General features: G+C 35.4%; 1 protein-coding gene across 1 annotated transcript; it reads right to left on the reverse strand.

Moving 5' to 3' along the window:
* Positions 1-688: 688 nt before the first annotated feature.
* On the reverse strand, positions 689-9,796 carry LOC145277752 (cytochrome c oxidase assembly factor 5-like). Its single transcript, XM_080129469.1, has 3 exons — positions 9,660-9,796; positions 3,885-3,997; positions 689-918 (listed from the first exon to the last, which is right to left on the reverse strand). The coding sequence occupies exons 2-3, from the start codon at positions 3,990-3,992 to the stop codon at positions 772-774; spliced, it is 255 nt and encodes an 84-aa protein (XP_079985595.1). The 5' UTR covers positions 3,993-3,997; positions 9,660-9,796; the 3' UTR covers positions 689-771.
* Between the last annotated feature and the right edge of the window lie 8,434 nt (positions 9,797-18,230).

Below are 18,230 nucleotides of genomic sequence, written 5' to 3' on the forward strand. Positions count from 1 at the left end.
CAGATATATATTGAATTGGCATACATATATATATAATGAGCAAATGTGACATTCCATTTTTTTTATTATAAAAAAAAAAAAAAAACAACCAAGAGAATCTCCCCCTCCAGATATTTCTGTATTTAGTAATAAAAGAAGAGTCGCGTGTTGTGCACCCATGATTTTTGGAATTGAAACATAATCCGCTGTTTGTTTTTTTTTCCTTTTTCTTCTCTTTGTTATTTGATGTATATAAAATATCACAATGGAACATTATCCCATCTAACCTCAGCGCGCTTTGGATTCTAGAAGGGAGAACCATAGCTTAGCGCATTCGCTGATCGATCCTTCCTGAGTTCGTGTGTATCAAGTATATACATACCCAGCAGCGAATGTCACATCATCTAGGATACTGGCTTTTCAAATCCAACTTTCCTGAGTTTGTATCACATCTCCTGCTGCTGGAGATAAACATATTGTGTGCAACTGCTGAGCCTTGTTACTTATGGTGTTGAGATAAAAACAAATAACTGCAACCAACAAGGAGGACTTCATGCAGACCAGACAATCCTGAGGCACAATCTTTATGAGCTCTATGCAGAAGTCTAACTCATCAAACAAAATGGCTTTTTGACATTCATAAGTGAGGATCCGTAAAGAAAAAAAAATGGTAATTTTTTTTCAAAAAAAAAATGAAAGAAAAAAAAAATTAAAAACTATTTGCAACAAAAACAAGCTGCATCTTTATTTATTTAATATATAGTTCTCTGTAAGCAAAAAAATAAACAATGGTCAGTCTCCTTTTCGCCCACGAAACCGCGTCCGCATATCAAGTAGTGACCGTTTACATTCAAAAAATGAATTTCTTAAAGCCATGCATTCTGACGGGACAGACGGATGATTTCCCAATTGCAGGCATTCCTTCATTGTGTGACCATCCTATAAAAGAAGAAAAAAATGATTTAAAATATATATAAAGCTATATTTTTTTTTTAAAGAAATCGCTCCAAACAAGATGTGCAGTCACTTGATGTAAAGCACCCAAAAAGACAAGCAATGTCTCTTGAAAAGACCAAGGTTTTAGGTAGGAGAAAGAAGTAGAAAAAAGTCAAATGGCATAATCTTGGAAAGAAATAGGGACATGCCTAGGATTAAAAGACATAAGCTGAGTCTTAACAGCTTAAATTAAAGATAAATGTCCAAAAAAATTTAAAAAAAAAAAGAAATTTTTTTTATACATATAAGCAAAGTGTATTATCTATTCTAATACTATGCTTCATCTTTCCTCTTCTCGGTCAGTGAGGGAGAAATCCTTCTAGACTGAGACAATTTTAATTTTTGTGCCAGTATAGAATTCCCCATCGTATATACTATGGTTATATCATATCGAAACAATGGCTCTCATTGGATTACTACAATTATGCAACATTAGTTAGAGATAGCACAAATAACATATAATATGTATTAGCCCATTGCTTGCAAAAATGACTCTGATGTACTTGTTTTATGGGTCCAGAAATGGCTCAGCTGTTCAATCTGAACTCGGAAGTATTTAGGGCACCTATGGGATGATTCTGCAGCAGAGGCGCTGACTGCTCTGTCTTTTCCTCTGGCATTCCGCAATGCATACAGATTCAGCAAGCATTGACTCCCCCTCACCCCCGCCGCCTTGTGGCTTGCAGTATGCCCAGAACATCTGGTTTGAGCTAGATTTTCCTTACAAGTCTGAATACAAACCAAACTGTTTGAAAAACATCTTCAAGCTGTCCTGGAGCCATTTCAACTATCCACATATGGTTCTTTTGCTTTTTCTCATCCTAAAGGAGCTGTTTTGAGAGTCTTGAATCTGATATGCGGTATATATGACGAACCTGACACAGCTGCAGCATTATGTGCTAACGAGAGACTTGACCAGGTTAAAGCTCCTGTGTCTGGTATTTTGTCTTGCCACTTGCTTTCATCAATCTATGGATGCAGGTCACATGGAAATGGTTCAATTTCTTGGTGTGTAGCATATATGATCCAAGTTTCGTAGGCATACATAAGGATGGTAAGAATCACAGCTCTGTATACTTTGTTTTGGGTTTGCAGCCAAATGCCTCTGCGCTCCCACACAAATAATATATACTATGTTTCCATCTATTCTGAACTTATATGAAAACTAGTTGTATCTATTATTATTATTTTACTAACAGGGAGACTCAACGTTGCCCGGAATCGAATGATGATCAACAAATGTTTCACACTCCCATATTTTTATTGTCATTGAAATCGATGAAATCGCTCCTTTTTCAATCAAATCGATTGACTATCTGTACACATATGCCTCCCTACAGTGATTTAGTCCACAATACATTGTAGTCTATATTGCACTGTAGAGAACCTACTGTTGATTTTATAAAATTACTTTTATATAATGGCTTGAATTTGTGTTTAAAATGCAAAAGTTAAGTATCATGCTTCAATTGTGCTTTAAACAAAAACATTCATTTTGAACATGCTCCCTGTCATATCAAAGAACCTACTGTTGATTTTATATGTTGAGCCTTTCGGCTTATGTGGTAACAAAACTTCTCAAAAGCACTTGTGATATTAAGCTGTGTCAGGTGTTAACTTTGGTCAAAATCACTTGTTCCTTCTTTCATTGGATTATTTTGATTATTGATACTTATCAAAGACATTTCAGTACAAAACTTATCTAAGAATACTGCCAGGTACATAAAAACTCTTCATGTGAAATTTGATAAAAATCGGCCCAGGTATTTTTGAGTCCATAGGGAACAAACCCAAACTCACACACACAAAGTTCCTTTTATATAACAGTAGAGATAGAGACTACATGATATTTTAATTTATGCAGATTTCATATTTATTACCATTATAAAGGCAATTCTCTATTGATTATTACATTGTATCCTATATATAGAAGTGATTTCAAAAGATAAAAAGAATATGACTTGGGTGCCAGCAGCCAAAATCGAAACCAAAACATTTAGCTATTTAACGGTATTTGCTATCATCTAAGTATACATGCATATCCAAACTTTATAAATTAATGCACTTAAACCTATAAATGTATTATTTGCTCATAGGTAAAAGATTACACATTAAGTCAACTTATGCCTGCCAAGTTCCAATTTTCCTTAGCAGCTATTTTTCCGGCTAAACACCAAATCGAATTTGTTCCGCATATCCAAACATCCCATACATCAAAAATTAATAGAATAGTTTCACACAAGTTCACTTTTATAATATATACAAATCAATAAGTTTGGCACATTTTGTTAGTGTTTTTTAAAAAAAAGAACTGTGCCCATAAAAAATGTGTCTATATAAAGAGATATCAAGGCAAGTAGATTATATAATCATTATAATTATTAAAAAATATGAACTAAATACTAAGCATCTATACATAAACATAATAATGGAATTAACCTACATGACTGATGCATATGTGTTATGTTGGGTGTATATTATAGAAAAAACTTTCTAATTGTGAATACGGCATCGTTTTAAAAGGCTGTTGTGACTTTGATTTTTATGCTTTTTGGTGCTGAAGAGTTCCTTGGTAGGTATGTTTATACTTAAACACTATTATAAACTTAAATACCAGCTGTGGGTCAAAACGACTGTACACAAGATTTTTCAAATAAAATCCAAGATTTTGAAATATAAATTAAAATGTGTATCTATTTTTGTATAAGCAGTAAAAATTTAACAGAGAGAGGGGAAAGAAAGAGAAATTGAGTTACTGGTTTGCTGTAATCTACAGCTCGAAACATGAGCTCTACTAATATATTAAGCACTACTGAAATAAATACTGGATAATTCTGATAAAATGGTTGAAAACATTATATATATATAAAATCATGTTTTGCATCATAACTGTTCCCTAGTTGCAGTACCTTAACACAACAGTCACTTTTAGCCAAGCATTCTTTCAAATCTTCACGGAGTCCTGAGCAAGCTGGTTTCCAGGTTTTAGTGTCTTCTTCTTCATAAAATCTGGGCATGATGACTGCAAAAATATGCAAAAAAAAAAAAAAAAAAAAAAAGATGTGATAGAAATTTAATAAAACAAAACTTGAAAATAAAAAGTTTAATGTCAAATTTAAAGCAATTTTTTGTTTTTACATATAATGTAAGTGTTGAGTTGGTTGATTAATGGCTTTTGTGTGTATTGTCCATTTGCATGTGAGGACAACCACCTGTAGTATACGACGACGATGATTCAAACACTTCCCTCAACAATAATGGTTACCCATGCCGGTCAAAGTGCAGACGACTTGTGTGCTGTCTCTGTGGTGAAAACAGAGATGCTGGCTTTTCCAAACCTCTTGGACAACCAAGCAAAACATGTTGGATTACGCAAATAATCTGTTTTACACAGAGTTGTATGCAAACATTAATGGCAGCAAATTGTCTTGCGATGAGTCGGCTTGAGTTCACAAAATGGTATAATTCACCATTTTGGTTTGCTTCTATCCTACTGACATAGAATCTCCCCCCTCCAAATTCAGAAGTACCATGTCTCCAGTGAAAACACTCAACTACCTGAGAACAGGAATGAGGAAGGGGCAATAAAAGTTGCTATGACTATATGGAACAACAAAACTGGCACAACTATTTGGGAATGTTGGGAGGGGAAATAACACTGCCTTCTACTGTCCAACCGGTGCAGCTTGAATAATCTGGCAGAATACAACCATAATGCAAAGGGATGTGTAAAAATAAAAAAAAAAAGTGTGAAGCTGTAATATGACCATCATATGCTTGAAAGACATGCAAAGAAGAAGACAATTTTGACAGTTGGCTTTTGAGCCTAATACTATTAAAGTTGGTGTTTTTGTGAAAGTTTTTTGTGATGAAAGTGTTCGAATCCTGTATAAAATATTGTTCCTGTCGTTTGTGTTTACTGTGGGGAAAAGGTTTCTTGTTTCAGTCAAGTTTTCCTCTCAATACTTCAACAAAATTCCAAAAGAAATGTGTTTTTTTTTGGGGGGGTGGGGTCCTTTCTGCTGACCTGTGGAAGTCAGAGTACAAACAATACCTTGTTCAAGCTTTATTCACAATAGAAAACAGAAATGGAAGTGAGCAGATGTGGCAACAGAGCTTTACAAAAACTGTGCTCTTTGCTAGCAGAGTAGTGAGAAACGTTTGTGTTCTCTTACAACCATTTACGAGTTATTTAAAGTTGAATAAACGTGTTGAATGTAATTTTGCAGGTAGAATAATTATATAATATTCCTAGGGTTGCTCTTAGAAACAGTATTTGTTGAAGAAAATTTCAAAGTGAGAGTGAGAACATTACTCTTGGAATTTTTACAAAAAGGATAGGAGCATTACTCCTAGAAAACATTACTCTTTAAAAAATGACTCCTTGGCATTGGTAATCTTCTTTGTCCTCAACACGATTGACCTTAAAACATGATCTTCTAGAATCTAGTTGAAAAGTAAGAAAACATTATATCTAAGAAATATAGTTTTGATTATTGACCATAGAATATGTCAGATGAAACAAAGTGACTGATTTTTTTTTTAATTTTGTGTGGTCATCAAGAATTTTTTGAAATTTAGTGTGATAGTCAGATTTACTGAGTACTATGAATATGTTTGTTTTGTTCATTTTGTATATAATTATTATTTTATTCAATTTAGGTAAACAAAATTACCATTGGTCACAACAATAAATCTATTGTTTCAGTCTCAAAAGATTTCATCGGGCAACCAAAACTAGTCTTTTAATTAAAAATCTGACCTCAATGAAGACCAGGGGCTTTAGTTGCTTGATGAAATCGTTTTAGATTGAAACAATAGATTTATTGTCATAACCAACAGTAATTTTGTTTACCTAAATTGAATAACATCTTGCTCTTTTTATTGAGCACTATCAACAACCTTGTTGAATGCAATAGTTTTGACTTTTGGATATTTTTAACCTGGAATATATATATATAAAGATGATGATATGATAAACGTTTTGGAGTTAAAGTCAATTTAATATTACATAGTAATAGGGGAAAAATATGTTTTAACATTTAACGCGGTTTGTATTTTTCTTTTTAAAAAATTCTCTACTTCTGATTCCACTAAGATGCCATTTTGTAAAAATAGTGCAATTATCTTGATTATTCTAACACATTTACACATTTCAAACGTTTTTTTCTTTAGATTGCATGCATAATACTAACTAGATTTTAATCAAAATTATTCCTCATGTAATAATATTTTTAAAAAATAAATAAATAAAACACATGAAACCATTTTTATCGTCTACATACAATTTTTTATTGTCTTCTGTCTAGGCATACGATCGGATAATTTACCTCAAATTTGGGAGTCTGGAATCTGACATGCAGCATATATGACGAAAGTGATACTGCTGCAGCATTATGTGTACTGAGAGGAGACTTGACTAGGTTAAGACCCCTGTGTCTGATATTTTGTCTTGCCACTTGCTTTTCATCAATCTACAGATGCAGGTCATGTGGAAATGGTTCAGTTTCTTGGTGTGTAACCATAAACAATAATTAAACTGATCTAATGTGATTGAAATAATAGCGGATGTGTACAATGCCTTTTCTCCTTATAATTTTTTCTTTTTGTTTTTGTAATTTTTTTTCAGCGGATTATTATCGATTGGACACTAATCTACCAGATTATCAAAAAGCAAAAAGTCGATATTCAGACATTTGAAATGGGTGCTCGGTTTTTAATGACAACGTCCTAGTAAATAAATCCCCCATATTGGAAACAATCGACAAGAAAACAAAATTTGTTGTTAAAAAAAAAATTTTTTTTATGGGGAGGAGATTCATATCTACCTTTATTTGCTCTTGGATCAGGAGTGGAACCCCAAAAATTAAATTATAAATAAGAGCAAAGAAAGGTAGATATGAATTTCACCATCCGCAATAAAAAAAAAAAAAAAAAGCGAGAAATAAAAATACCTCCCACCCACATCTAAAAAAAATTCCTTGTGCAGACAAGAATCTCCAATGATGACTCCCTTTTTTCAAAAATAATTTTCATTTAAGTTCCAGCAAATTAAAAAATAAAAATAAAAATTCTCCCACACAGCGCATTTTTGTCGAGTGTTTCCAATATGGGGGATCGATTTACTAGAAATTAGGGATTTGGAACATTGGCGCTTATAACGATGAACAAAAATGAAGAAAAACTTTTATATTGTACCTACTTGTCACGGAATGGAGATTGTATATTCCAAAAATCACAAAAATCGATCAAGCATTTTTTTTTTTATTGTTTATGAAAAACAAATTTGCCGTTTTTACTGATAAGTGACAGGTGGGCCATGTTTTACTACAGAAAAAGAAGTAATCAGTGATTATCTTGACAGTTTCCATGTGCTTAAGGGTGGTTTTTCCTTGTCCACTAATTTGTTAGATGCCTTTTGCATCCTCATCAAAACAGTAAAATTTCATTTTCTTGAATAAAAAAAAAAAAATACTTAATCAAATTACGTGATTTTTAAAATTTTTCATCTTCGTCCCATGACTGGTATGTACATCATACAGACATTTCAGTATTTCTTTAATTTTAAATGTCACCATAAGTGCCAACCTGAATAAGCACCAGGACATTTTTTACAGTAACCAACAGTACAAAATGAAAGATGGTGAAGATATAAAATATACAAGAAATAAATATTACCAAAGGCAAGATAATGTTATATTACAAAAATGAGCGTATGGAAACAAGAAAGACAGATGAAGAAGTTTAATTTAAACTTTTATTCAGGGTCAATGCGATTGTAGCAAATGCTGTTGGTATTGTCAGGATGTGCCGATGATGGCAGAGGCGGTGACGGGGATGTTGATCAGAAGGCTCTCGAGAATCGGTGGCAAAAAAGAGATAGTCTGGACAACTGCTGCAGGTGTCGTCTGGGGCAAGGTCAACAATGACTGGCTACTGCTGATGCTGTGGCTAAGGCTGCTGTTGATGTTTTAGGTGAGGTTGACTATGACTGGCTACTGCTGTGATTTGGGCTACTGCTGGTGTTGTTTTAGGTGAGGTTGACGACGGCTAGCTGCTGCTGATGCTTAGGCTGCTGCTGGGATGGCAGCATCATCATACAACCTTACCGTTTGTTGATCTGTTTATTTTGCCTGCTGTATTTATACTTAACCCGCGGATGTAATTGAAGACATGATGGCTCCAGGTGTTGATATGTCGTTTTCGTTTTAGAGTTGTGTTAGTTTCTAAGTCTTAACGTACAGCAGGAAGTCATCTGTTTGGGGGTTATGTTCACTTGTCCATATCAGATTTATGCTGATAACCTTGTGGACGTATTCGAGTAAGAATTATGTTCTCATAGTGTTCCATGGGTTAATTATTTGTGTTGGTGTACATGCAGGAGGGTCGTCAATAGTGATGTTCAGATTTCAAACTTGATTATTTTTCTGTTGAATGGTTCCCTCTAGTCGTTTTCTTGCCAGGATGATTTGCGAATTATGCTGTTGATGTAGACACAGAAAAAAAAAAAAAGAGGCTTTGATGCGTTTTGTATGTCCGTTTAGTTTATGTCGACAAACGGGGTTCGTCAGTGCAGTGTTGTCACTATCACTGCTGATTTCGTGTTTTGTTTATGTAAATCTGGAGGGATATGTGATATATAATAAGTTACTCTTCCGTCTAACTGGATGTTTGTGTATGTGCACGTTTTAACTTATTTCAAAGCATTTATTTACTTTGAAACAAAATTAATGGTAAGTCTGTTGAGTTAGAACGAAGAAAAAAAAAAGAAATGAGTTTTGTTATAGCCATTTGGACCCTGGATAGTCGCTCAAAAATCGAAAATTAAACAAAATCCTGGTAAAAGATTACATATTTGCACGATAGGTAACATTTATCGAATGGGGTTCTACCAGTTGCATTTGGGTATATATTACTATAAACAAACCGAAAAAGTGGTAAAGAAACACTTACATAACAAATAAATGTTACCAAAGACATTATAAGTTACTCTTTTACCTACATAGATAAGTTTTCTGTATTTGAATTTATTTTAAAGCGTTTATTTAATTCGAAACAAACGTAGCATTGAATTGCTAAGTTAGAAAGACAAGATAGCTGATATCCGACGGTCATCTGTGAAGTCTCCATGATCGCTCCAAACATAAAAATAAAACAAAATACTCACAGAAATCAAATAACTGTCACCAGGACAAAACAGCACAGTCCGTATTCTGTATCGAGATTTCAGTTACACCGGCTAAATATTGGTTCTGATAGCCGTGCCCTAAACGTGAGAATTAAACATACCTAATCTGTAGGGTTTTATTTTGTTTTTCACTCAGGAACGATGCAGCCTCTGTTCCGAAACCCCGCCAATAATAAAAATAAAGAAAGAAAGCCTTTAATGTTAAATACAATTAAACAGTATTAAGGAGGCGAGGTTAAATCAAAATAATAGTTTTGTGAAAAGGGACAATCGTAAATGGTAAAAACTTAACCTTCAGAACTGGTGACGGTAGACTTCAAAACAAAACATTCAAGAAACACGAAAATAGACAGTTAGTTTACGCCTTTCTGTTTGTAATATGAGCGTACTCGAGAATGGATAGTTTTATTATCGAAGTCCTATTTTATAAACATTAAGTCCCTGATCTCCACGCACCATTCAAAAACGCATAAAGAATAAAAATAAAAACATTTACCTTAGTAGAAAACGTGCGGTCCGGCGAAAATGGCTGACAATAACAACTATTCAAGGGAGGTCACTCTAAAAAAATCTTAGTAAAGAAGAACGATTTAATTTGTTAAAATAGTAAGGTGTGCATTCCAGTTTGCGATCACTGGAAAACGTTAGTGTGAATATTGCTTACTTGAGTGAAACACGTTTAAATGTCACTTGGGCTTTACAAGATTTACTTGCCATGATATTTTTCTAGTCGATTTTATTATTAAACTAGCCCGGTTGCCCGGGTGTTTGAAGGTGTGTGTTGAGCAAGAAAAAAAAAAAAAAAAAAAAGTGGTAGTAGGCAGGCAGGCTGGAACATATATATATATATATATATATATATATATATATATATATATATATATATATATATATATATATATATATATAGAGAGAGAGAGAGAGAGAGAGAGAGAGAGAGAGAGAGAGAGAGGGAGGGAGGGAGGGACACTCAACATTACCCGAGATTCAATGAGGATCGACGAATTTTCCATGTTTCCAATACTTTTATTGCCATCGAAATTGGTGAAATTCCCCATTTTTCAATCAAATGAATTGATTGCCTGCTTTGATCGGACACCCACTGCGGTGCATCGAGAGGAAGCTTCACATACTTACATACAGTGACTTAGTCCACAACACATTGTGGTCTACATTGCACCATAGAGAACGTACTGTAGATTTTATAAAATTATTTTTATATAATGGCTTCAATTAAAGTTTAAAATGCAAAACTTTAGTATTATGGCTTAATTGTGCTCGAAACAGAAACATTCATTTTGAACACGCCCATCTTATCAAAGAACCTACTATTGATTTTATATACCAGGCCATTCTGCTTGTGCAGTGATAAAAACTTCTCAAATGCACTTGTGATGTTCTGAGTGTGTTGACTTTGGTGAACATCAGATTGTCCCTGTTATTTCAATTATCGATACTTATCAAAGATATTCCAATACAAAACCTATCTTAAGAAAACTGCCAGGTACATAAAGTACATTTGTGTGAAATTTCAAAATATTCACCCCAACCGTTTCGGAATCAATAGAGAACAGACTAACACACAAAGTGGCTTTATATATATATATATATATATATATATATATATATAAAATATAAAATATATTTTAGTCATCGACATACAGACCTGTTTCATTGTTTCACAACTCATCAGTGCCGCTAGACTAACACCTCTCCCAAGCCGAGGATCGAACCTAGAACCGTCGTGATGACAGTCGGCAGTTCTACCCCCTGACTACGGAATCGGTGGCCGAAATAAAACTGTCCAAATGTCTATTTAAATAAACATCCGTCCGCCACTCGTAGAGGGCTCAAGCGTTTGTTTGTAAACAAACCGCGAGCTTCGCATTTTTTCAGCTAAATTAAGTAGCGAGTAAGATAATTTACGATAGTGCTCTACCCAAGAGGGGGGCTTTATAAAATATATTTTAGTCATCGACATACAGACCTGTTTCGTTGTTTCACAACTCATCAGTGCCGCTAGACTAACACCTCTCCCAAGCCGAGGATCGAACCTAGAACCGTCGTGATGACAGTCGGCAGTTCTACCCCCTGACTACGGAATCGGTGGCCGAAATTAAACTGTCCAAATGTCTATTTAAATAAACATCCGTCCGCCACTCGTAGAGGGCTCAAACGTTTGTTTGTAAACAAACCGCGAGCTTCGCATTTTTTTTTTCAGCTAAATTAAGTAGCGAGTAAGATAATTTACGATAGTGCTCTACCCAAGAGGGGGGCTTTATAAAATATATTTTAGTCATCTATGCTTAAAATGTATATATATATATATATATATATATATATACATTTTAAGCATAAATAAAGACTGTAAATCAGAAATTTACATGTAAAAAATTTATTTTTCAACAGAATACCTCCAATAAAGAAAGACAATAAAATATCTTTCTTTATTGGAAGTATTTTGTCGAAAAATAAATTTTTTTTACATGTAAATTTCCGATTTACAGATTTTATTTAAGCTCTACTGTGTACTGTCATATCAAGCTTTTTTATTTGGTTGGGATAAATATAAATATTAATGCTTATATTAGACTTACTTTTACATTTGTCTATTTAGTTTCTTCTATTAATTACTTGATTTTAGTTTCTTCTATTAATTACTTGATTGTTATATATATCTATATATATATATATTCTGGGACCACACTAGAAAATACCACTTGAGATAACCAGCTGCTAATCTTTGAATATAAAACCCACTGTCTAAGGGGTCCTGTATCTAGCTGACTATTATTTTGTGAAAAACTTAAGTTTATTCATTTTTATTTATTGCGGACTATTATTCTCATCTTTATTAGTTGCTGTTTCACGGTGTTTAGGCCAACTATTCCTCTGGCCTTCATCAAGTGGTAACCGTGACGGATAGGAACTTCAAATCTCCTAACTGCATTCTCAGCAATCACTGCCATCTCAATAGTGAATTCCAATGAAAATAATATATATACAATTCGGTATGGATCCGATCATGGAAGATCAGATAATAAATAAACGTGGATTTATAAGATCAAAAAAAAAAAAAAAAATCTAACCAGAGGCTTACTTGGCGAAAACGTGGTGAGACGACAACAACTATGGATGGCAGTGATTGCTGAGAATGCAGTTAGGAGATTCGAAGTTCCTATCCGTCGCGGTTACCACCTGATGAAGGCCAGAGGAATAGTTGGCCGAAACGTTGTGAAACAACAACTAATAAAGATGAGAATAATAGTCCGCAATAAATAAAAATTAATATAAATAATACTCATCTCAATAATGAATTCCAATTAAAAAATATATATGCAATTCGGTACAGACCCGACCATGGAAGATCAGATAATAAATAAACGTGGATTTATAAGATCAAAAAAAAAAAAAAAATCCAACCTTGATCGCCTTTCCGGGGCCCATGGCGCAGTTGATAGAGACATTGAATCTCTACGGTTCCAGATGAGCATTGTCTAAAGATAGCAGTTTCAATCCTACCCAAAGCCGGCCACCTATTATTTATAATTGTTAATTGACATAGAATAGTTTTCATCCAATTTATTTGTTTATATTTGTGCCTTTTTAGTTACACAACCCACTTCACAACAGTGCAACTGAACATCTAAATTTATTGCGTTGCATATAGTTATGATCTAAGAGGGTCAATATCTTATACATCACAATCAACTTTTTATTACCAAATACAAACCAACAAACACAGCAACACAATTAAATCATACCTTGTGTATGCCATCTTCTTCCCCAACCGAATCACTTCACCCACAATTGTCTCCATTGGGGGAACGAGTACTCTCATCTGAAATTAGTCCCACAAGAACCAAAGGAAAAAAGAATATTCCGAACTTGGAAAAGAATCATTTATTAAACTATTGATATTGTCTTCTTTTCTGTTAACAGCGGAAGGAGGTGGGTCCAGGGCCTTAGCACCTTAATTTATAATTCTTAAGTCATTTCTCGACGTGTACTGTGCACCTTAAAGTTTCACAATGAACTTTATTTCTCTCACACAATCTATTTTTGAGTCATGTGACATTATGTGAATTTAAATCACATTGTTTCATTTTACTTCAGTTGGAGTTCTCAGGGGATTCTTTCCATGAGCTAATGATTGATCTCTATATAAGCTAAATAGATATTTTGATATTCCACTAAAGTTCTTTTTTACTTTTCAAACACTGAGTTAGTAAAGAAGTTAATATTAATTTTCCTCTCCCCAATTGACTAGTTAAATATATTATAGTAAATCTTCCTTGTAGTCTTTTGGACTTACTGGATTCCAGGATAAGAATTCATCTAGTTGTCTGGTGGAGTATTCAGCTTAGTGCTGATGTTGTATATTGAAGGGACAGCTCCCGGTATTTAGAGAAATGAAGTAATTAGGATTGAAAATAATATTTATTTATATTTATTAAAGGAGAATGCTGGAATCAAATGTAGTGATCAAAAGTTGAAATGAATACATATTGCTAGTTAGATGTGATTTCAAGAATGTAATGAATTGTCCATTGTAGTTAGAAATATCTATACAACAAAGTTAGGTCAGAGCAGGTAGAATTGGACAATGTTCTTTGTGTGCCAGAACATGCGTTGGAAGCATATGCAATAATCCACGTGCAAAACAGGCACATGTTGGCCACATTCTGACGTCACAAAGAAATATAGAGCAATATATACAGTTAAGTTACAGTTCAAAGTTAGTTGGAGTTGAGAGAGTTAGGGTTGGCAAGTTGGCAGTTGAGGGAGGAGAGAGAGTTAGCCTGAGCTCCTTCAGCAAGTAAAGTGGGGGGAAAAGACAAAATGTAGAAATCTAACCAGCAGGAAATAAATGTCTTCATATTGTTGTAAGCCTTTGTGTTCGTCATCATTTCCGCAAGGCAATGTGGTTTTGGCTTCATTGTCTTGTATAATGAACATTATATGAAACCTCTTCCAAAGTGTTGATTGTATCCCCATACCAATAATATATCTCCCTTACATATTTCAAGGACTGTCTATTACACATCTCTCTTAGCCTTCTATTATAAATGTAAACTCCCCAGGTAATTGTCTCATCGTCGTCGCAGTGTACTCCATTATATTATATGTCTCGTCCCCGTTATGGACACACACCCCTATACAATACTATTACTATAGAAAACATCACTTGGAGAAGGTGCACTATTCCTTGTATAAGTCAGTGTGTTAGCCATACTGAGGTCTTATTTGCACTGCAAATACTATGTGATTTTTCATATTTAGTCAGGATTTACTTATAGGTAAAAGTATCCTCATGCCAGGTTGTCCTGACAAACGTCTGTACAGAGAGACCTTTATGTACCACCAGAGTTCAATACCTGAACAGCAAACAGACTAGCTAAAAGGTAAGTACTTAAAGACCACAATCTGGGATATTGTTTTATGGGATTTTCATTTTCGATGATATTGAAGAAAAAATACAAACATACTGCCCTATACAGTGATTGAACGCACAATCTTCAAATTATCACCCGTTACATCATTTTCAATCGTAATTGGATTGATTGAAACATGTACACACCATTTCATCATTATGGTTATTGATTGATGCATTTAGTCGGCAAAATAACTCTGTTCTGTTTTGATCACAGCTATTGATTTCAGTGATAGCACTTTTAAATAGTTGAGATAAAATGCTACCATGGTTCTGCAGAAGAATTCAGAATATGACTGTTTGGAAAGAATGCCTAATACTATTGTAGCATATAGGTATACATGATTATGGTTGCAGTGTCAAACCTCGTATAAAACAACTATGTCTACAAACACCAGATCGAGTAACCATATATAATAGATCTAGTACATGTGATGACCCAACAGATACACATAAAGAAAACATTTATTTTTAATAATGTCACTAATTATATATTTTTAAAATTTGCACATTAAATAGTTCTAGAAGAAAAAGGTAGAAGAAAGAGGATAAGTAAGAAAAAGAAAAGAAAGAGGGGAAGAAGTGAGAGAAGGAGAAGAAGAAAGATGGAGAAGGAGGAGAAAGAGATGAGGAAGAAGGAGGAGAAAGAGATGAGGAAGAAGGAGGAGAAAGAGATGAGGAAGAAGGAGGAGAAAGAGATGAGGAAGAAGGAGGAGAAAGAGATGAGGAAGAAGGAGAAAGAGATGAGGAAGAAGGAGAAAGAGATGAGGAAGAAGGAGAAAGAGATGAGGAAGAAGGAGGAGAAAGAGATGAGGAAGAAGGAGAAGAAAGAGATGAGGAAGAAGGAGAAGAAAGAGATAAGGAAGAAGGAGAAGAAAGAGATAAGGAAGAAGGAGAAGAAAGAGATAAGGAAGAAGGAGAAGAAAGAGGGAGAAGAAAGAGGGAGAAGAGGAGCAGAAAAAGAGAGGGGGGGGAAGAAAAGGAAGAAAAAGCAACAACAATTCAAGCAAAGGAGAAATTATAAAACTTATTTTTATTTTATGAATTTAAGTACAATATTTTTTATCAGCCAAGAACACTTTTTTGTCACGTAAGAGACTGAACAACTTGCGGAAGAGTCACAGATTGGGATGTTGGAGAGACTGGTTCAGGGGAAGCACTTGCAGTGGACAGAGTCCCAGACATTTGAGGGGGTAGGTGAAGAGCCACCTCATTAGATAAAGTGACAGGTTGATCAAGGTGTACAGTCTGATGCATAGAAGGGACAGGTAACGTGAATGTAACAGGTCCGATAGCTGAGGTGATCACAGATGGCTGCGGATCAGCTGCGACAACAGTTGCTGCAACCATAGCGTCATTAGTCAAGGGAATGGACGGTTGGGCAAGAGTTACATCATGCGTGAGCTGGACTTCATGACCTAACGGGATCTCATGAGCAACATCAGTAATATCCTGGGTAAGAGGCACCTCATGGGAAATGGTCACTTCTCTAGAGATAGACACATCCTGAGGTAAAGTGATCTCTTGGGGCAGAGAAATCTCTGTATTTGTTTGTACATGGTGAGTGGCATAGATTTCTTCAAATGCAGCTGAAGTAACATTGGGTGAGATTGAAACGGGTACCATGACTGACATTGGCGGTTCAGTCTGGATATTTGTGTCAGGTTTCGAAACATTTACTTCATTTTCAGCGATGCTCGCAGCCAATGATGATAGAACCATGAGACCCTTGTGAGTCTTCTTGTGACGGGATAGGTCTGTCGGAGTGCAAAACGATTTTTTGCAACAGTTGCATGCATAAGGGCGGTCAGCCAAGTGCTGGCGTCTTATGTGGATCTTTAAAGCCGACGACTCTCGGAAGGATTTTTCGCACTGGTCACACGCATAGGGCCTCTCATCTGTGTGAATACGCCGGTGGCGGACCAAGCTACTAGCAATGTGAAACCTCTTCTGGCAGAATTCACATTGGTACTGCTTCTCTTTATCCCCGCTGTGGGATGTCCGCATGTGGACACCGAGGCTGCTTGACTGCTTGTAGGATAAGCCGCAAAGTTCGCATATGTAAGGACTGTTTTCTGGGGCATGGGTCCTTTTATGGAGGGTCAGTGAACATTGCGTCACGTAGTGTTTTCCACACACGTCACAAGTGAAAGGTCGATCACCAGTGTGTGAACGCATATGGACACGCAGTTCTCCAGGGCTGCGGTACGCCTTCACACACAGTTCGCATTTGTGTGGCCGGAGGTTTACGTGCTTCAGTTTATGGTGAACGTTTAGGTGACTGGACACGGTGAATGACTTTTCGCAATGCAGACACTTGTATGGTCGATCGCCCGTGTGCAATCGTTCATGTGCAACCATTGCATAGTAACGGCTAAAGTCTTTGGTGCAATAGCTGCATTTGAATGGTCGGTCACCGGTGTGGATTCTTCGATGAGTAGTCAGCAGATGTTTTCGTTTAAATATCACATTGCAGTACTCGCATTGATGGGTTTTGCGAGGTTTACTGTCTGTAGGGATTGCAGGAGCAATGTCGTCCTTGCTACCATTGCTGACAGGGTCAGAGGTCAGCATTCTGTCCACAGTTAAAGCATCCGGCTTTAGAAACAAGTTAGCTTCAGCTGCTTTCTTTGTACGTGGGCTACTACCACCTTTAACCTTGAAGTGGCTGTGCAAATGCGTGGAGAGATCATCGAACAATTTAAAGCCCGCCGAGCACAGCCCACACCTGTACGTATTCTGCAGGTGTTCCTCGATGTGCACCAGCAATGCTGTAGACTCAGTGAACAGAGATTCGCAGAATCCGCACTTGAAGCAAGGAGAAATATCATGGATTTTTGTGTGTGCAGCAAACTGTACCTGTTTCGTGAAACTGCGTGAGCAGATCTGGCAGTTAAATGGTTTCTTGGAATGAGTTTTTAGATGTGTCGATAGAAGAGACTTGAACATGAATTCAGTAGAGCAGATTTCACAGGAAAACGTATGCAACTGTTTATGCAAGCTCAGCTCAGCGGCATTGTCAAACATTTTGTTGCAGTAGTTACAGAGAAGACTTTCATCCATTGGGCCTGAAATTTTTTTGTGAAGATTACGACTTGATTCTCCAAAAGAGCTTCTTGGTCTTAGTTTGGTATTAAAGAATAAACGTTTAAAAAAAAAAGAAAAAAAAAGAAAAAAGTTTTCTAAAACTTCATGCACTTTTTAAGTGCAATTTCCAAATATTTCAATGACAAAGAATTCTTTTCCCTTCATTTTTGATAGAGGGTATACATGATATAAGGCTAGAAAATATGATGCTAATGATGATAAAAAGCTCTCTAAAACATCAGTATAACTTGAAGGATATTTTCTGCACCATGTAAATTAGATCTCTCAATAGACAATCTAACAAACATCTACAAACTCTTCTTCCTTATTTCAAAAGAAAAGAGAATCCAGACAAAAGGCACCAGATTTTAGGTATCTATCTACCAAGTCACTTTTGATAGAGTGCCTTACGGACACAATCAGGAGTTTTAAAGAAAAAGAGAATTAGAATTAATCTTATTCCGCTTTCATTGTAAGGTTTCAAACCTTCTTCAGAGTATGAAGCATTTTCGTAGAATATTATATTGTAAATGTATCAGTGAAGAA

The sequence above is a fragment of the Euprymna scolopes genome, chromosome 6 (genome assembly GCF_053919585.1).
Source record: "Euprymna scolopes isolate OS-2025 chromosome 6, ASM5391958v1, whole genome shotgun sequence".
Taxonomy (NCBI): Eukaryota; Metazoa; Mollusca; class Cephalopoda; order Sepiida; family Sepiolidae; genus Euprymna; species Euprymna scolopes.

What these genes read in the sequence shown, in the direction of transcription:
- LOC145277752 (XM_080129469.1), bottom strand. Translation starts at nt 3,992, where the DNA reads ATGCCCAGATTTTATGAAGAAGAAGACACTAAAACCTGGAAACCAGCT. An exon ending in AAAGTGACTGTTGTGTTAAG is followed by an intron (nt 919 to 3,884) that starts GTACTGCAACTA and finishes CTTCTTTTATAG; the next exon opens with GATGGTCACACAATGAAGGA.